This window comes from Polyodon spathula, chromosome 23 (assembly GCF_017654505.1).
Source record: "Polyodon spathula isolate WHYD16114869_AA chromosome 23, ASM1765450v1, whole genome shotgun sequence".
NCBI classification, from domain to species: domain Eukaryota; kingdom Metazoa; phylum Chordata; class Actinopteri; order Acipenseriformes; family Polyodontidae; genus Polyodon; species Polyodon spathula.
Window position 1 is genome coordinate 19,734,371 of NC_054556.1, and position 21,216 is coordinate 19,755,586.

The 21,216-nt window shown below is 39.8% G+C and overlaps 1 protein-coding gene across 1 annotated transcript in view; it reads right to left on the reverse strand.

Moving 5' to 3' along the window:
• The window catches only part of LOC121298014 (probable phospholipid-transporting ATPase IIA), a 51,594-nt gene extending 30,858 nt beyond the window's left edge, over positions 1-20,736 (reverse strand). The window contains exons 1-12 of the mRNA XM_041224698.1: positions 20,560-20,736; positions 13,788-13,932; positions 10,423-10,536; positions 9,506-9,614; positions 8,341-8,399; positions 6,503-6,554; positions 5,031-5,125; positions 4,334-4,414; positions 2,747-2,822; positions 2,314-2,390; positions 1,779-1,939; positions 478-620 (exon numbers count right to left, since the gene is read on the reverse strand). Of these exons, the coding sequence (XP_041080632.1) occupies positions 478-620; positions 1,779-1,939; positions 2,314-2,390; positions 2,747-2,822; positions 4,334-4,414; positions 5,031-5,125; positions 6,503-6,554; positions 8,341-8,399; positions 9,506-9,614; positions 10,423-10,536; positions 13,788-13,932; positions 20,560-20,627 (1,180 nt within the window). The 5' untranslated portion in view covers positions 20,628-20,736. The remainder of the gene's footprint in view (positions 1-477; positions 621-1,778; positions 1,940-2,313; positions 2,391-2,746; positions 2,823-4,333; positions 4,415-5,030; positions 5,126-6,502; positions 6,555-8,340; positions 8,400-9,505; positions 9,615-10,422; positions 10,537-13,787; positions 13,933-20,559) is intronic.
• Between the last annotated feature and the right edge of the window lie 480 nt (positions 20,737-21,216).

Genomic DNA, 21,216 nt, shown 5'->3' on the forward strand with positions numbered 1-21,216 from the left:
CCTTGTGGTGAAACTGAAAACATGATTACCTGACTTCCTTGCTCTCACCACCTTTAAAAATGTTCCCACTACCTCGAACTCTGACAGGCCATGTAATAAACTGGATATTGCTTCCGTCATGGGCTGTTACCCATTAGGCTGGCTTGTTCAAGCTGGACCGGCTAGCCCTTTTAAAATCCTGTTATACACTTCATTAGTGATATCGATTTTCACTCCTCCCTCAACACCTAAGGAATATGACAGTATATTATAAATAGCCCTTTGATGAAAAGAGGCAACATGCTCATAAAGAATGCACCAAAGTGATTTAACTGTAACGGGCTGTAGCTGTTATGTTGACTTAAACATGCATACCAATTTTAATGGTACCCCTGTGGTATTATTCTGCAAGGGTTTGGACAAGCGAAAGAGCCCTTTGGCCATTACTATGTGATCATTTCCCTGGGGTGCTGCGAGTGGGAGTGTTAATATTCCTACCTGTTTTATCTGTTAGGAGATAGGAAATCCTCCCCAGCTGCTCAGGAATGGTGCTGGCTTTCACCACGGTCCCGGGAATCTTGGAATCCCGACGGATCATCCAGCTGTAGACCATCTTTCCCATGTCCAGGTTCACTCGTAAACTGCAGGCAAAAGTCAGGAATGCATCAAGCGATAAAGTGGATGGGCCAGAGACATGAAAAAACAGGTCCCATTGCGCTAGGTTCACAACATGCAAAACAGCACAGAATGAACTATACTGAGGCAAAACGTATGTATATTAGCGGGTTCTTAAACATTTATCATAAAAAAAAAGAAAAGAATCTCATTAACAGACACAAACACAGATAATACAATTCTACTGTAACTTAAAGAGCAACTTGTTATAGGTATAAATATCCGAGTCATCTGAATAATGTTTTCTTCTTGTCTAGTCATATAATTTTCTGTTTCAGTTATCAGATCCTAGGGAGTTTTTAAACTCAGAGCTCAATAGAGCTCTCGGAATCAAGTCTAACCTCCATGTACACATAGTATTCCAGGGTGGAACCATTAAAGTGTCCTCCTGTTTCAGGGGGACTGGTTAATGGTTACACTTTGGTGTACCAGCTGTACTAAGAGATTAGACGTGTTTGAGAACTCTGCTGAGACCACATTACAATTCTAAAGTCACCACCAGGATGTGACGACTGAAACACAAAATGACACAAAGTGAATTTAACAAAATAGATTAGGTGAAGCATACTGGTATTTCACACCCACACACAGTTGCTCTTAAAAGTCCTTCAATATGACAGCTAGGTAATATCAGTGAGCAAGTCTTAAAATAATTGAACAATTTGTATTGTTCAGTTTATCACCCATGGAAATTGTGAATGACACAGATGTCAGCCTTGCTGGTAGAATGAATGTCTTTTCTGTGACAGACATAGCACTGGTAATGGGCTCTGACAGTCTGGCGGTGGAAGCTCAGTGGAAAGCTGAAGGGAGTGCGCTCACTCTGTTCATGCCCATTAGAAGAGCTATATATCACGCTTGTAAAAACCAACGGCAGACACTTCTGAGCTGTGCTGAATCAGAGGCTGCAAACTGCATCTCACCTCCAAATTACCAAACAACCATATCTATTCTGACTTGCATGTCTATTGATCAGTTCTGAGTAGGCACTTTTCCGTTGTTCCAATAAAATCTTTGTTTAAGCGTTTTTCAAATACACATCCCAAAATTGTTAGTATAATCTATGAGAAAATACTAGTGTGAGTGTTGCCATTTTTATTAAGAAGATCACACCAAAAATTCACCTGATGGGAACAATGTTTGAGAAGAGGAGAATGAAGCGAAGGATCTGGAGATACCAACGTCCAGCAAAGTGCTGCAGGGCCACCATGACCAGAGAGACCACCACCAGCGCGCCGAACAGGATCTTCGTCAAGCAGTTCACTTCCAGGTCAAACAGGCCAATCTATTGGTAGAAGCACATCAACATGTATCTTCAAGTTGTTATAAACAGGCCAAAAGTGAAGCACTTCTGTACTGTAAGATTACTGGTCGTACTTTTCAATCTTACACGAAACACTGAATACAAAAAAAAAAATCAGCCTTAGGCAGATATCTGGCTAAGACTGGAATCTGCGCTATCCACCACCATTAAGATTATTAAAATAGACAGACTGATCTCCTACAATACGCGCTTATTGAAACAGTTCTGTAAACATGCTGTAGTATTTGGTATTTGTTCATCAACAAACTGTCCTCAACAATGTACAGCTGTACTGTTAGAGATAACAAGTAAACTGGAAGCCTGCAGAGGGGACTGAAAACAAAGGAGAAGCACACCTTGTTTCTGGGGTTTGACGTGTTCATAACACTACGCAGCTCCTTGCCTGTGTAAATCACCACTCCCACAACCGTACCTAGAACAGATCAAATAAAGAAACGAACGAGTGTACAGGAAGAAAGAGCAGCATTAGCTTTCATCTACAGGCGTGTGCAGCTTTATTACAACACCACAGTGCTTCTGTTTTGACTTGCTGTCAAGTCTTAAAAGCTCCAAGCTATTATTGCACAGTTTATATTTTTTTATTTATTTATTTTTTGTTATGTTTTACCAGGTAAACCTGAGATAAAACAACATAAACTCAACACCAGGGAACAGAATTTATTTTGTGTTTGCTCGCAATGCAATGGTAAAGTCTCACAAATTAAAATATTTATCTAAATGAAGACGCTTTATGAAGCAATGGGTTTCTATATGACCAGATGTCTTTACCAGAGGCAATCACTGTGCTGGCCCACAGAGCGTTCTCAATACTGAGGCTCTCATTCACTGGAGGGTCCCCATCCTCCTGTAACAAAACAAGAAGTCACTAATTAGTTATTCATGCCAGGCACCTTCTTATGATCCCTACTGGAACCCAAAGCAACACGCTTATTATGTGAAGACTTCTGGTTGGGTTTTTCAAGATTTAGTTGATAAAGCACTTCTACTATACACTCTCTGGTTTGGTAGTATCAGAGGCTGGGAAATTGCATGGAATGAAACTGGTGTGAAAATGAAAATGTTGCCGGTTCCAGAAAGCAAGTTGCTGTTTTTGGGAATAGCAGGGATAAATAAGTGTATGGATTCTATTGTCATACTGCAGTTCTAGGGTTACAATACTACAAATGCATTGGTTTTGGGGGAACAAAATGGCCTTAGACATTCAAATTGGCATTTCATAAGAATTTATCCAGAATTTCAAAAAAGGTGGGACTTTAATAGTTTTGCCTCTGACTTTTATTAGAATAACAGCACAATAGCTCAATTTCCTCCTAAATTCACAATGAATTCAATGTAAAATTGGGTTAATAATAACAGCTACTCCATTGTTCTACCTTTTTTATTTATATAACTAACTGCTTGCATATTTAACTGTCCATTCTGTGTGCAGAGAGTGGTCAAACCAGAACTGCAGTAAAGACCACTCCAGTTACAATCACTCACATACAATTGTCATTATATAATGAATTACTGAACATAACACTATAGTGAATATCCTAACAGCAGGCCTGATTTTATTTTGCTTAAGAAAATCTGTGTTAAAAACTAAGAAACAATGCAGGATGCTACTGCAATTAGCATGTCACGAAGTTGCGTCTTGTTTTGCTCCTTCCAGAATAAATGGGGAACAAACAGAAAGAAAACCCAGTTAATGGTCTGCAAGGCTTCTGTTTTGTCTGCCACGCCACAGCACCTAAATTGGCCAGCAGAAAGCGGTGTTATGAATTTAAAGATTGTGACAAGCAAAGGGGAAATGTGCCCACACAGCAATACAAATAACAATGACAGAGTACACAGTGAGGCTTCTCTCGGTTTGTCAGTTAAACCCACAGTGACTCACACCTAAAGCCCTTTGGGACAGAGGCCCTCCACATTTAATTACCAGGTCCCTGGGCTTACTGAGAACCCCAAATCACTTTTAAATCAACCTCATTTTCAGAGCAATCATGTTCAATTTCAAACCAAAATCCCAGCCCCGGCCATGGGTCTCTGTCAAGCATAGACTGCCATTGCACTGAATTGTGTGGCGCTCTTGTGATGGGGAGACCACCAATACACTTCGCTCGTGTCCTGGGCTTCATTTTAACCCAGGCCTATACAGGTGAAAGGCACTGCCTGCTAAAGAATGTCCTGACCAAGTTTCTCTAGCTATATGCCAAAATGTGTATTAAAACACAGACCTACCGTCCCCAGACTAAGAATGCCCTAAGCAGTTTTCACACTTGGATAAGCAGTTCTCTCTATATATGTAAAGCTCAGTAGTAGAACACATGTAGGTATATAGTAGAGGTGAAATCTGCATCGCACAGCACTTACTCTGGTGAAGGTCCCAATGAAATTGTGAATGTCGATATTTGGCTCCTCTGCATAAACAAACGAGCGGATCTGGAGAAGGTCCTGAGGATAACATTTAAAAGAAAAATAGAAATTAGGAGTATCTGCTATAAAAGAAACTGAACATTGTTCGTTTCAAAAGTATATAAACAGTGCTAAAATTTAAAATCCCCAAATATCAAGGAGAATCTTGTGAATGTTTTTAATTCTCCTCACCATTTCACTACCTTGCTTTACAGGGACGTCACAATAGGATTGTTGGTCCTGTATTGTCCTTAGTACCACACTATATCGATTTGGTTATTTTTCTCTGACATATGTGCGCTAACATTACAACTGTACATCTGGCAACCTACAATGGAACTATTGCTTTCAAATAAAAACTGACAGGCATGAACTGGCTAAACTTGTTGTACACCCAACTATTTGTTAGGTACACACGCCCATTGGTTTTCATTTTGGAAAAATACCTTGGGAAATGAGATGCAAGATAAATCCTGTGTCTGTGTGTGTGTGTGTGGAGTTGTGTTTCTGTATGCCTGGTACACGTGACAGAAAGATCCCCTGTGTGTGTGGAGTTGTGTTTCTGTATGCCTGGTACACGTGTTGGAAAGATCCCCTGTGTGTGTGGAGTTGTGTTTCTGTATGCCTGGTACACGTGTTGGAAAGCTGAACTCACCGCTGCTGTGGGTAGCCTTTGAGTGCAAGCCACCGGTAACCTCAGCTTCCAGTCAGTCTCACCGTCCAGCTGATCCGTGCGCAAGAAACAAGACCCTGCAGGGGACAGGACAAGGAGACAAGTCTGTCTGTTTCACTTTTCAAACACTTGAGTAAATGTCCAGGAGTGTGCACATGTATTAGAACACCCCATTGCTACTGTATATAATACTGCAGTGTGCACATGTATTATAACACAACATTGCTTCTGCATATAATACAGCAGTGTGCACATGTATTAGAACACCCCACTGCTTCTGTATATAATACAGCAGTGTGTACATGTATTAGAACACCCCATTGTTTGTGTATATAATACAGCAGTGTGCACATGTATTAGAACACCCCACTGCTTCTGTATATAATACAGCAGTGTGTACATGTATTAGAACACCCCATTGTTTGTGTATATAATACAGCAGTGTGCACATGTATTAGAACACCCCACTGCTTCTGTATATAATACAGCAGTGTGCACATGTATTAGAACACCCCATTGTTTGTGTATATAATACAGCAGTGTGCACATGTATTAGAACACCCCACTGCTTGTGTATATAATACAGCAGTGTGCACATGTATTAGAACACCCCATTGCTTCTGTATATAATACAGCAGTGTGCACATGTATTAGAACACCCCATTGCTTGTGTATATAATACAGCAGTGTGCACATGTATTAGAACACCCCATTGCTTGTGTATATAATACAGCAGTGTGCACATGTATTAGAACACCCCATTGCTTGTGTATATAATACAGCAGTGTGCACATGTATTAGAACACTGCATTGCTTCTGAAGGTACTGCAGTCTACCCTGGGTAGAAAGGGGGGTGGGTACTGCACTCTACCATGGGTAGAGAGGGGGGTGGGTACTGCAGTGTACCCTGGGCAGAGAGAGGGATGGGTACTGCAGACCTCAGGCTTTTTCAAATGACCTAATGGCCTCCAGCTGTGCAGTGGCTTGTGATGCAAGAATTCCCGTAAGAATAACTTAACTTAATTTACTAACAACTTAAGAAAGATTATATTTCAGGTATATAATACTGGGAACTGCGGGATTCCCAATAGGAAACTATGATATATGAGCAATATGTGTAAATATGATTATATACTATATATATAATATATATATAAAATATAATATATATATATATATATATATATATATATATATATATATATATATATATATATATGAGAGAGGGAGAGAGAGAGAGTTTTTAATTTATTTTAGTGCTAGTGAAATAAATATTTGTGTTTAAAGGTTTAAAGTCATACATCATAAAAATCACCAATGACTTCTAAAGTGTGAAAAGTAGTAGTTCTCTCCTTTCTATACTAGGGAATGCATTTCTTCTGCTAATTTGTTTATTTCATCTTTTTACAGTTGCACTATTTTTTGAGACACATGCATTGATCACAGACGTTTACCGTTTCTTTCGGACGTCCTCAGAAAGATCATATCAGCAGGAACTCGTTGATTCTGCAAGAGAAACATGACACACTGATTACTCCAGATTTGTTTAATCAACATCACTTTCAGAGCAATCATGTTCAATTTCAAAACAAAACCACAGCCCTGGTCGCGGGTCTCTGCCAAGCACAGACTGCCATTGTATTGAAGTGTGTGGAGCTCTTGTGATGGGGAGACCACCAAAACACTTTTCATTTGCGACCTAGGATTTACTTGAACCCTGACCTATGAAGGTGAAAGGCAGTGATAAAGAATGTCCTGACCAAGTTTCATTGCAATATGATATGCATTTCTCTATATGCCAAAATGTGTATTAAAGACAGACCTACCGTCCCCAGACTAAGAATGCCCTAAGCAGGTTTCACACCTGGATAAGCTGTTCTCTATAAACAATCAGAAGTTGTTTAAGATGCCTATTTAGAGCACATTTTCACACGAGTGCCTATTGTTTCTACATCACTGTTTACTGACTGTAAATTGAAAGTCTCACACCCGGAGATTATCATGCATAAAAGGACACATTTTGAAGTATTTAAATACATTTTTACACTACTGTATGTAAAGCTCTAGTTGGTGTATACTAGAGGTGCAATCAGCAACCAAGTTCCTAATTGAATATGGGACAAGTAACAGGATAACAATGTATTATTAGAGATAAAAAAAAAACTAAAAAAAAAAAAGAAAACAGGTATTATAAAGCAAGAGGCCACTATATAACACTTCAAATACCAATGAAAACATGCATGTACTAGCAATACAATTGTTTACTGTAATTGGCAATTAATAAAACTGATGAATGGACTTCTTGCAGCTCTAGTAAGTCGACTTACTGCTGCACATTCAGGTTCCTCCAGGGGGAGAACAGTCTTTTTGCAAATCCAGTTTGTTTAGTCTATAAAGAAATACTGTGTAGTAACCTTCTACTGACCCATAAGAAGGATTAGCCTTCTTATTTTGAAGGTGCTCCTATAGAATTCTTATCCAAGAGCCTTAGCATACAGCTTATTATATTAGTTTCTATTCTACTAGTGCTTTTTTTTTTTTTTTTTTTTTTAAATGTGACCCCTGCCTGAACATGAAACCTTACCTGGCTCCTCGAACAGTGCCGTTGTTTAACACATACCCCATTAATATAGCATCCTTCTCAAATTTCAGTTTTCCATAGCATTCCCTAGGAGGCCCACTAATGAAGTTTCAGGTTTTACTGCAATATGCATGTGCAAATAATGGGTATAAAACATCAGTTATCTTACCATATGCATTATTCTTAATGTTTAGAGTCTCATATTTATTTTTCAGTCATTACAAAACTCAGTTTGAATCACCACTGTGGCTTCATTAGAGCTCTCAGAATCATGACACACTGGACACCAGAGTATAGCCAACACCCTGCAACACTGCCCCCAGTGGATATAAGAAACACAACTATTTTGTTGTTGAAATTACATATCTAAAACAACACAATAAAAAAGTTGGTTTATAGCTGAGCCTGTTTTTTTTGTGAAAAAGCAACTTAATAAAATTTCACAAAGTTACTGTTAAGTTAGTTAAGGGGTGTGTGCATGTGTCAGTGTTATTTATTTGTAGATAGAAAAATGCACAACGCCGCCTTGCTGCCCTTTGACAGTGTTAAGGAGGCGTTTCTGGTTGCTTTCCAGTTCCCTGTACAATAGCAAGTTTGTTGCCCTCCCCAGACCTCACTGGAAGTTTACACACAAGCTTGCAGAACTATCTTGTGCAAACAGATAAAATCATATAAAACATGATCAACATGATTCCCGCATGAAATACAAACCTTTTCTACAATTATCAGATCTCCAACTTGAATAGCGCTGCTCTTGACCTTCACAGTGCCTGGATTAAAAAAAGAAGTCAAGTTTATTGCATGTGCTACGTGTAGGGTGTTGTACACAGCATGCACATCTACTAGCACTGTATATCACCCACAGTATATCATTTTACCGGACTTAGTTTGTGGTTTTAAGTACCAGCCGAAACGTTTGTCGACTTGACTATTACTTTACACCAGATACTGTATGCTTGTTCATGTTTGCAAACAAGAGTGTTCCCTGTAACTGGTGTGTGAGCATGTCCAGCGTCAAACTAAGCCCTTTCTCTGAGGAATCCTGACTTGCAGAAATGAGTGCGGAACTGCAATAATAAGCTGTCATGCACTACATTTATTAGCAGGCAGGCTGCCAGTTCAAAGGCGAGGATTGTCGGAAACCACAAGGGTTACCAGGACTATTACTTGCAGCACTTCATTTCCACCCCTCACAGGATACACTTTTACATTCATGCTTCAAATTAACCACAACATCCCCCTTCCAGTTCACAGGATCCCTGCGGAGCAAGGGACACAGCTCCTCATCAGCAACCTGGCCATCAAAAACAGGACTCCCTCATTCACAGCCAGCCTGTTCTTATACACAGCCAACCAGCCCATTCTTATAACAGAACTAGGGCTGTCAATTAATTGCAGTTAACTTCTGCAATTAATGTATTAATTTCTTTGGAGATTGATTTTAACGTGTGTTAATAACACTCCTCTGTCTTGACCCTCTTAGCATACTGTAAAGGTTTTTTGCTATCATTTTGTTCCTTAATATGTCTAGACTCAATGCTCACTGCTTAAATACACCTAGTCAGCCCGTAGCTTTCTTATGTAAATAAACTTCAGCTGATTTAGCTTACATTACACATAGGGACATAGGACAACAAGTGCTTATCTGGTGGTCTAGCTGCCAACTAGATCTAAAGAGCAGATTGGGAACTAAACACAGAGAAAAAAATAAAAACCAGTAAAAACACTTTTCAGAACCACTCAAAATGATTGCAAGGCATGATTTGTAAGGGGACAGTAAAACTAAGAAAATGTAGCTTGATGCTGCTTTAATGAATTCAGACCATTGGTGACTACCTACATTCAAAGCAACACACACACAAACACACACACACACCTCTTGCAGAAAGCTTGCTGTAGATCTGGGAGTTTACTTCCTTGTCCCTGATGAAACATCGGATCTCCTCCACGGCCTCACGCCCAATTGTGATGATCAGCACAAAGCCCTAAACAAGAACCATAAAAACATGAAACTGGGACAAGACAAGTCCAGCAAGTGAGCAAATGGCAAATAGCCAGTGGATCAATGCCTATTGATTTATTTATTTACTTTTATTTTATTTATTTTATTTAGTGGTCACCAATTATTTGTATTGTTTTCTCCCCAATTTAGTCATGTCCAATTATTTTTAGGCTCAGCCCACCGCTACAACCCCTGCGCAGACTCCGGTGGGGCAAAGACAAACAGACGCCGTCCTCCGAAGCGTGTGCCGTCAGCCGTCCGCTTCTTTACACCTGCAGACTCACCATGCAGCCACCCAGAGCTACAGTGTCGGAGGACAACGCAGCCCTGGGCAGCTTACAGGCAAGCCAGCAGGTCCCCGGCCAGACCACAGGGGTCGCTGGTGCGCGGTGAGCCGAGGACACCCTGGCCAACCCAAACCCCCCCCCCCCCCCCCGGCCAATTGTGCGCCACCCCCTGGGAGCTCCCATCCTCGGTCAGCAAAGGAATAGCCTGGACCTGAACCGGTAACGTCAGGATTATAGGGCGTATCCTGCACACAGCAGAGCAAATAATTACACATCCTGATTCTCATCTGATGTCTCATTTTAGTTATGGCAGCACTATACTTAGTGGCATTTAGTAAGTATCAAATTACAAAGACTGATCAATCATTTAATGACAACTTTGCCTGAATCCCTGTATTTTATCTGAATCCCTGTATATGTTTATTTTGTTATTTGGAACTTGCAGATTGAACACTGACCAGGAGTTAGGTGATGTCACTGGTCACAGACGGCCAGGTTACTCACCAGAGGAACCCAGTACGTATAGAGCGCTCCCAGTCTCAATTCAGGGACAAACTGGGAGCAAGCCAGTAGGAGGAAGTACAGATTGAAGAAGTACTTGAACTGATTGAACAATACCTGAAACAAACAGAAACAAAATATTAGATCACTTGAGCTTTATACCATGATATAAACTTCAGCAATCATCTCTGTAGCCACTAAATGTCATCAACCAACCCATACTAAATAATTAACACATGGACTCAAATTCCATACAGTGTGTCGGATTTCATTAGCATCAGTACTCTAAACTGCACCACCTGAACGTAACCAGAACTGAAAGAGATTTTACAGAACATTCCTTCTGGACAAAATGAAACCATTTCTGATCAAACGAAACACTCTAACAAATTCTACCACCACCGCACATCCAAATGCAGGGGTGTATATGAACTTATTTACACATTTAGGTTTATTAGGTCTATATGCAATGTTCTGAATCTGAAAGCACGTGTCAATGCCTAATTTGCCAAGAGTCTTGTGAAAATGTATATCAAGTTGTACTGGAGTTTAAAAAATAAAAACAAAGAGAAAGAGGGTAAAAAGGTAGGACTTTGCTAAAAACACATCAGCCAGTAAGTGTCAGTGTGTGTTTGGTGATCTCAGGGAATGGCAGATTTGTGAAGTTATGGTTTCTATCTCAGCCAGGTTTTGGACAAGGCGGTTCCTGTCACTTCCTGCTTTCACAAGACACAGACCTGTATACCTATAAAGTGTCTGTCCCTCAAATTAATCATCATGCAGCACAGTGGTTCCCAGCCTTTTTTCCTTGGAGCCCCCCCGACTTGTATCTAAGAAAAGCTGAGCCCCCCTCTTTATTGGCAAAAACTTACACAATTATAGTTTTTCTTTCCTTTTCTCTTTGGTTCGCCCTGGTTATCTTTGTGTATAATTAACTGTAGGCCTATACACACACTGTTACCAAAAGAATAATAATGATTCATTATCAGCGTAATAAGTGATTAACAGCACCTCTGTCCTAGATCTCCCTCAGACCAATTAACTGAAACGGGGCAGTTTGTTGCATACACACATGCACATCATGTGAACACTGGTTTTGACACAGCTATAATGTATGTGTTATAAAAATAACAATAAGTAACAATAACAAACAGTAAGTTACAATCAATAACTTTTTCCTTCCTTAAAAAAACTAATGGCCACCTTGGGCCTGCATACCTCTGACCAGTGATGGGATATCAGGTGTGATGCTAGTGACAGCCAGTCTAAAGTCCTGGTGCACATCGAGCCTGTTACAGGCTTTTGTTTTTATTGCTACAAGCGCGCTGAAGGCCGTCTCAGACAGGTACGTAGTGCTGAATGGTAGAATAACCCTTGTAGCTGCGTGTTTGGCCAGTCTGGGTGCAACTTAGACAATCCAAAATTTTTTGTATCCGTTCTCGTGGAAATATTTCTTTGACACAGAATCGGCTTGAAGGTCAGCAAGCTCATCTTCACAGCCGAGGTATTCCACGTCCTCGAGACTGCAAATGTAAGGGTCCATCACCCACAATTCCTTTGATAAGTATTCGTCAACATCGGCAAAACAGGATTTAATTTCCTCCCGAAGCATGTTCATGTGCCGGGTAAACTCAGTGTGTAAAGACTCAGGCACAGTGCCATCTGACTGTTTCATCAGCAGTGGAAATTGTTGTAGCTTCCATTTTAACATTTTTCCAACTCTGTACTCCAGTTTCCGCACAAAAGCGTCGAGAGCGTCTTTGCACTGCATGACGTTTGATTCAGGACCATGCATCCGCTTGTCTCATTGTAGATAGCGAGTGGTCGATTGTGATCTTGCAAGAATTCCTTTATTTTTTCCTGCAGTTCCATAAAACGCACAAGCACTTGTCCACACGACAACCAGCGTACCTCTGTGTGTAACAGCAGTGTAACCAGGGTGTTACTAAGGTCTTCCGAAAGTTTTTTACTGGCCAATGCTTGGCGATGTAGCATGCAGTGGAAAATTGCTCACCCCGGGGCTTTTTCCTTCAATCGGCTGTTAAATCCCTTGTTTTTGCCCATCAACGCTGCAGCCACCTCAGTGCAGCATGCAACAATATTCTCGTGGGGCAGAATGTTGGACAAGAGATAAGAGTCCATAGCTATAAAAATATCTTGGCCTGTTGTTGTTGTGGCTAGACTGGTAGACATAAGAATGTCTTGTTTCAAGTCATCACCGTCAATATATTGCACATAAACGATGAGCACGGATTCGTCTGACACCGTTGTTGTTTCATCCAACTGAATGGCAAAGGGAACATTCCTAAGCTTCTCGTGCAGCTAGTTTTGACAATCTCCAGCCATTTTATCAATTCTGTCTTCGACAGTGTTGTCAGAGAGTGGGACGGTTCTCACTTTATCCACCACCTGTGGGCCACACAGCCTCTCTACAATTTCCAGGCAGGCGGGTTTGATTAGCTGCTCTCCAATATTGTGCGGCTTTTTAGCCTTGGCAATTAATAGCGAACACTCAAATGACGCCTCCGTGGCTCTGTGTAAATCACTGCCTGCTCTTTCAAATGCTTTTCTGATGTCTGTGGATCTTTTTGATAATGCCAACTGCTTCTTCCTCGCAAAAAAATCCTGACCTTCACCAATAGTATCCTGGTGTTTTGTTTCCTGGTGTCGTTGCATTTTGCTTGGCTTCATGCTGTCATTAGCTCGCCACAAATGACACATTCTGGCCGAGTCCTGTCCTGTCCTTCAATAAAACCGATATAGCCTTACTTTCTTTTTTGATGATGAGTCATCAGCACTTTTACGTTTCTTAGACATGTTGTTTTATTCATAAAATAGTGATGCTCTGACTGCAGGATAAACGAGGTGCTAGCTGAAACTGACTGAGCGCGGGTCATTGACGTGCACAAATTTTTTTTCGGGGAATTACCGCTTTTATGTTTCTCTGCCATTATTATTATTTTTTAGATTGGCCTTGGCATTGCAAGCATATGATTTTTAATAACATTTTAAAATGTATTAATTTTACAATTAAATTATAGTGGAACATTTTATGCATGTTTGACCTCAAAGCAAATGAGATCACACGCCCCCCCTGTGAACTCTGGCGCCCCCCTAAGGGGAGCGCGAGTTCCAGGTTGGGAACCACTGATGTAGCATATCAATGCCAGTTACAGATCTAAAAAGCACTGATAATTGGGAATGTGTAGGGGCTTGATTGGCAGGTGCTTCCATATCTCAGACTGCACAGATCAAAGCTGGTGCACCTGGAATCAGGTTCATTCTGCAGATTGCTGCTTCAATCTTTCCTGGAGGTATAAAGAGAGTTAGTCACTGAATATTTCACTGTTGTTCAATAGAGCACCTACCCCAGGGAGGAATGTGAAGAAGTTGTACTTCTGATTGTTGATGACATTGCGAGGGTATCTCTGGTCTCTTTTCTCCGGGTGACCCAGCCAGACGGTCCGAGGTTTGAAATCCCCCATCCCACAACATCGCGACCAGGAGCAGCAACTGTAAATACAGGGTATGCAATAGTCACACATGCCTTCAGCGTTCCACTGCAGTGAGCTACTGATGAGATTCACACATACACAAAACAGGTAGGAATGAGTGGATCAGCCATAATAAATAAATAAGTAATCACTAGTTCATATCAATCCCTGCCAGTATGTAAACCTTCATAGACATCCTTAACTGTCTTCACAAGTCATTATCACTGTCAAATAACACCTGAATGGTGATAACAAAAACCGAACAAAACAAAACCAAAAAAAAAAAAACCACAGTAATTCTTAGCGAATATATAGCATGGAAAGGCCTGCTAAAGACTTACCAGTTTTATTGTTTACATAAACACCTTTCACATAAGAAAATGTGAGTTCTACAAAATTATTATATTTACAGGAATTATTTTGTTTGTTGCGTGTACTTTAAGTGTACATTTTTTGGCCTTTTTAAAAAAGTTTTCCGGCCTAAATATTTCTGTTTCAACTAAAAACAAACAGAAACAGAAACAATACACTCCATAAATGCACTGAGTAGCACCACGCTTTGACCACACTGTTAGTTCTGGAATGTTGCCTAGCAACCTCCTTAGAACTATGAAGTCCTTCCTACCAAATATAGAGACACCCACCACAACAGCAAGAATAGACACTAACAAAGACAAGAGAACATGCTTCAACACTATCTAAAACTGATCACGTTCTCCATCACCAAGGCAACAAACAGAGAATGACGTCTTTATACCAATACAACAAATGTGAAAACATTCACACACACACACACACTGCTGTGCAAGTCTTAGACATGTTGCACTTTTCTACTAGTGTTTTCTACTATTATAACAACCTTGACTTGCATAAAGAAGGAAAAACTTTGTATGAAATAGATCGCATCACTTGATTTTCAAGGTGTGGTATCCGAAGCATAATCAACAAGTACAGAGAAACATCATCTGTAATTAAAAAAAACCCAGGACTGGAAGACCCAAAATGCTGTCCAATAAGGATGAGCAATACTTGAAGATAATATCCTTAAGGAATAGAAAGAAGACAAGCGTCGAATTGACAAAACACTTGCAGAAGACACAGGTGTTGTTGTCCATCCATCAACAGTCCAAAGCACCTCTGACCATTGTTCCACAGTTCAATTTGTTTTCGTGTGCACTCCATTTATAAGGATTACTGATCTAAGAATCAACTGCACATAGTGATCAAAACCACTGGGACAAAATCATTCCTATACTAACCATGATAAAATACTCTGCTTAGAAGAATCACGAAATCTGCTTAGAAGAATAATTTCTGGGCAAACTGACAATGCAATACGATACTGTATCAAGTGCGATGACGTGTGCAGCCAACAAATCTTTTAGCGTGAGACGGCAATTCACCCACCATTTAAAGTGGTGCAATGTTTTAGATGCGCACTTCCTATAGTGTGTGAAATGTGGGCAGTATATGCTGCTACGTCACATAAAAAATGTATGCGAGAGAAAAGCGACTTTCTAAGTTGTGTGGAAACTTTATTTAAATTGTTCTTTTTTCATTTGAATCTTATTTTTTCTTCCTTAGTATTTTACTGTTGCTTTTCTGTATATATATATATATATATATATATATATATATATATATATATATATATATATATATATATATATATATATATATATATAAAGTGTGTTGTTGCTCCGAGGGCGTCGCCCTCTGGGAACTCAGCCCACAGTTTGGGAACCCCTGACTGAAGGTGTTAATTAAGAGTGAAACAAATGCATTGTGAAGGGAGGTCTAGATTGTTCAATACAAAATATAACATATGTGCCTCTAGGCCTTTCCTGTTTGCACAACTCTGTGGCAGTAGGGCTGCTGTTTACACAGCCAGCTCACAGTGGTGTCAGGAACACTCAGGAGTATTTGGACAGTGATGTGACATTGCCTTGCTAACATTCCAGGACTGCAATGTGCTTGTGAGGATTTGGGTTAGGTACAAACGTTATTGTACATACGAACAGATGTACATACATACAGAGCCAACAGTATGTCCTTTATACCTGTGCTACAAAGGATTTTAGTAAAGACTGATTCAGAAAATAACAATAATAATAATTATAATAATAATAATAGTAATAATAGCTCCAAATATCTTTTTGTCTTACCTGTTCATGGTTTTTGCAGTCATTCTGACTGGTTCTTATTCTAATCACTCAGACTGTGGTTTTCATTTTTGTCTTGTTAAGATGTCTTGACCTGAATTCAGGAGCTGCTGCTCTAGTTGTCTGCCACAGATAAACATCATATAAGCCAGACCAGCCAAAGTTTTCTTTCTAGGAGTAAGAGCCAGCGCCACCTAGTGATCTTCCACTTACGATTTCTTTTTTGTTTTTTTTGTGTTACAATGCTGTGTGCTAGACAGCACTGTAGCTTTCTTATGTTGTAACAGACACTAGCTGACTGAGCCTACATTACATACAGGAACACAGTACGAATGAGAAGAGCCACTTGGACCAGAATTGCTTGTCCGATACTAGCTGCCTGTCAATGAAACACACAGTACATTTATAAAAGAAAGCCATCACTTCTTTATTCAAGTATTCCATAACCGAAATAAAATGTTTTAAGGAAAAGCTTGAGGCTTCATCCACTACATATTTCAGCAAATTATGGCAAAAAGAAAATACCACTATTTGTGCTAGATCTTTCTAACATGAGGTATGATCAATGAACAAAAGAAAGTGTATAAATGCCACGTCTTATTTTAGCATGCCTTGTTCAAACAAGGTTGAACATCCTCTATTAGCTTTAGTGAGAATAGGGTGTGGTTTATTCTTATATATTCCACAAACAGATGGTTTTTTTTGAGTATCTGAAAGCATGGAAAGAGCTAAATCAAACACCATTAGAGGGATATTAAAGGGATATCCTCTACATGTTCCTTATATTGAATGTCTTACCCGTTTAAAATCTATTATGTGTTCATGCTTGACTGTGGGTGTTTCTGCTTGGGTCAGGCTTACTGACTAAACATTGCTTCTGAAAAGACTTATCAAGGCTGACTGGCGGAAGTGACATGGGGAAGCATACAGTGTTGCACAGAAATCAGTGGACCATGCTTCACCTTCGTAGGGTTACCATACGACTCCGGGCTTTTTAACTCACACCCCAATGCATTCTGGTAAACGTAGTCCTGCTTCTCAAAGAAACAAATGAAAAGGTACCTGGGACAGGTAAAACGTACCAGAATGCATTGTGATGGGAGTTGAAAAGTCTGAACTTTCCAAGTAAACGTGGAGTCATATGGTAACCCTACACCACTGGGCTACTGTGCAACACCTAAATGCTTCCACAACTGTGTTCCTGCACTAGAAGAATCTTTTCAAAAGCAAGTTCCTCTGGAACTGTTAGTAGCACAACAGTTAATGATTAAGAGAGATTCATACAATCATGCAATTACATCTTGTTCCAATATCAGTGTACAGGAGTCTCTGTGTATAGGAACACCTCCAAAGAGAACACTGCGACTAAGAGAACACCCTTGCGGTGAAACATATGTTTCCCATTGTAAATGCTCCACCTTATACAGTACTGTTTCGAAGCCTGATAACTCAAACTTAAATTCAAATGGTTTATTCAATCTTTTCACTTAAGTGACTTGTCATCACTAGTGTCTTGAGGCACACCGATTGGTTTATTCAATCTTTCCAGAACGGCCGTTGTTTATCATTGCCTCGTTTTGTATTAGGATTTTCACGAGTGCACCTCATCACCTCAAAATGGCATATAAGCAAATGGTGAAACGGACCGCTATTTCTCTTGCTATAAAAAGTTGGAAATTGTGATCCTGAAAAATACATGTATATTACTCCTGTACATGTATTCACAATTCATCTAGAGCAGCTGCTGCATTTCCAACCCCCCCCCCCCCCCCCCCCCCCCCAACATGTGCAGGGGTGCTGTGTTAATTTAGTTTGACAGTTTATTAAAGTTAGTTTGTCTGTTACTTCATTGCTATATTTATTAACATACACTTGCATATTGCATTTCTCTTATTCTGTTCATTTCATATGTTGACGTGACAAGTAATAATTACGTATTTATTGACTGATACATGTTGTGTCTGGTGGCTATCCACGTCTCAGAGAACACTTCAGCTATAAGAACACTTTGCTTGCTTCCCGAGGGGTGTTCTTAGCCAAAGACTACTGTATAATCAAAACTACACCTGCAAACTACAGTCCGATCTACAACCAGACATTACACAAAGCTCAGACATCATCTGCATGTCACATTCCTGTACAATGTCCACTTCTAAATCCAGCCCCCTGCCTCTAATACCTCCCCCCACAGTATAGTTACAATAACTGACAGCCATCCTTTCTGTCAGCTGTACATAACTTTTTTCTCAAGGTTTCTTACGTCTTGGCATTACGGGCCTTACATGCAAAGAAAGCATGAGCCAGCACTCTTAAAATGAGACAAGAGACAAGGGTGTGTTATGTATAAAGACAAAGTCTCATTTTATAACATCACCAGATTTTCAATAGGCTCTTTGGGATAAAAAAAAAAAAGCCAAAATCCATATTAACAGCAACCGTAATAATCAAAATGAGAGCAAGGACACACGCATTCACCAGTGGTACTTCCCAAATGTTTCAGCTATTAGAAAAATAATCCTTGTCTACCTTTTTGCTTTATAAAAACCTTTCTTCACATATGAAAATCATTGGCATTAAGGCATCAAAATGTTTCTTTTCATCCAGTTTACTGTGCTCAGTCCTTCTACCTCTGCATCAATCCACAGAGCCGCAAAACATATTACTGAATGTATTTTCTATAGATATGGTCAAATTCCTTTTCTAAGTTCCCATATCATTTTAACAATATCTGTTGACATTTTTCAGAAAGGTGCTATTTTGGGAGACTGTGGTGGAGATATCCAATCCTGTGAAATGTGATCAGTATAATAATAAAAAGCATTCTGATCTGTGTACTATGCCGGTGCTTGCAGATGTCATTCCCAACCTCCATCTGCTAAGGCAGGTATGTGTCACAGAATGACAGAAGCAAGCAGGTTTCAATGGAGAAGGAAGTCTGTGTAAACAGATGACAGTCGGAACAAACAGCTTTCTGGTTCTAAAGTGCACAGAAGGCCAAACGAATCAGGAATTCCTTAACCAAACCTTTTTTAGGAATCTGCAACACTCTTCCTTAGGATAACTTATTCACAAACAAAACATAGACACAGCATAGTATTTTGAAACCGGCCTCTTTGCTTTCTTAAGCTGAGGGAACACAAAGCAACTTTTTCAGGAACACTGGCTTGAAATCTGGTTCCAGAGGACCTGGTTTGAGGCAACTTTGCTGTATCAAACCCCAAGTCTCCCCTGGAGGGCCATGCAGTGGCCTGAAACCTAGTCTCCTGAAGCCAAGTTCCAAGCCACAAAGTGGTTTCATGTTCCCTTGGTTTAAGGGATTCATCAGAAACAAGTGGTCCTGTACATTTTGGTGGTCAAATTCAAACTGCCTTAGGGAACGGAAAACAAACAGGACTGCTTGGGTTCACTCCCCCTACTGCAAAGCTTACAAAAAAATTGAACGATTTAGAATGTTATAGCCTTTTCTAACTGTGTTTTTATCACTGAACAGCAGTCTTTTCTTCCCTTAGCTATAATACTTAACTTGGGTATTCTGCTGTGCTTTATCTGCTGTGCTATATATGGTTGTGACGTCATTGAGGATAGTCCTGCTAATGTTTGGGTATTGAATGCTGCAGGGTTTTGCTAGTGCTTTCGACATTTTAAAATATATACCATATTAACGTTTTATTTTAAGACACCACACTCTGTCCATATAAAACTACCTTCCAAATGCTACTGGATCCTGAAATTGTGACCTTTACGATATAATCACTGGCTTTACAATGCGCTGTATCTTCAGATTTCAGAATGACTAAAGCTGTCCGTCACTTCGCAGTCTGGGTTTTCTCGCAGGGTTTTGGGGTGTGCCAGTGAATCGGGAGAGACCTGTCAGTTTACACCATTGCCAGGCTTTCACTGCCACAACGGGAATGCAATTTATTTTACTTGACGCTAGCTACAATGTAAAATACGCATTTTGTACAGTCTTTTTTAAATGTACCACATTATTAAGCTTGAAAAAACAAAACACGATGGATAATTTTAAATGAACTGATTTGCAAGGCAAAATAAAAAAAATAAAAATCTTTCACTAGAAAAAAAGGCCCACTGGCTAATCATTATTCACTGATTTTAAACCAAACCTGACCAATGTGTCCACAAGTGTACTAATCGAAGATTATGTTAGCTAAGGAAGGCATTGTTCTGATTTCGCACCTGTAAATAATGTGACACAGAACCCGGAACAAGGACTCCATTCAGCTGATGTGAGAAATCTTAGATCTAAAATTTGCCATGTTCTTTTACCGTGTGTCCTTTATAAAACAGATCAAATATATCACAAACATGATATTTAAACAGACAACAAACACGTACACATACGACAACAGTCAATCGATTAGTAAGTGGCACACTATCTCCCCTCTCCTACAATCGCCAGATTTGTATTACATTCATATTTCTATCAATATTACTAAATCTTATTTTGGTGTGCACATTCTTACCTGTTTCTATGCTTATTGTCTTGTCTCTTTTTGTGTCTGACGGGCTGTAATGCGATATTATCCGTCATGTCTTCAGCCGTTGTTTATGTGGAATTCCTGCTTCCCGCAGCTTGCTGGGCGGAGGCTCGTATGATCCCACTCGCCTCGCTTGTTTCATCGCTCGCTGTTCTTCTAATCTCAGCCAGGAGCTGGCGAAAAACGGGAACTGCAGGTCCTCGGGATTTTGTTAGATTTTATAAATTGATAACACCATGTAACAATTTTTTTTTTTTTTTTTGTTCCTGGGTAGTAAGTGTTATTTCCTAATTGCTTATGCCTCAAAAGTATAGAAAATGGCTATTATTCCCCACAAACTTTGCTTTTGTGACCAGGACAGTGATATTTCAAAATATCACTATTTCCAATGGGAAAACGGGCAAATGTGTGTCTTTTCATTCACATAAAGTCAGAAAAAAACAACATATGAATCCAAATTAACATGTATTTATACTAAAGTAATACAAAAATGACTACAAAAGATTTAGAAGTGAGTAGTTTTTCGAGATTTAGGATTATACTGTATTTACAGTATTGTTTGATGGCTTGTGACCACCCATCTTCCTCTTGATCACGTTTCAATGGGGTTCAGGTCTGGAGATTGGGCTGACCATGACAGGG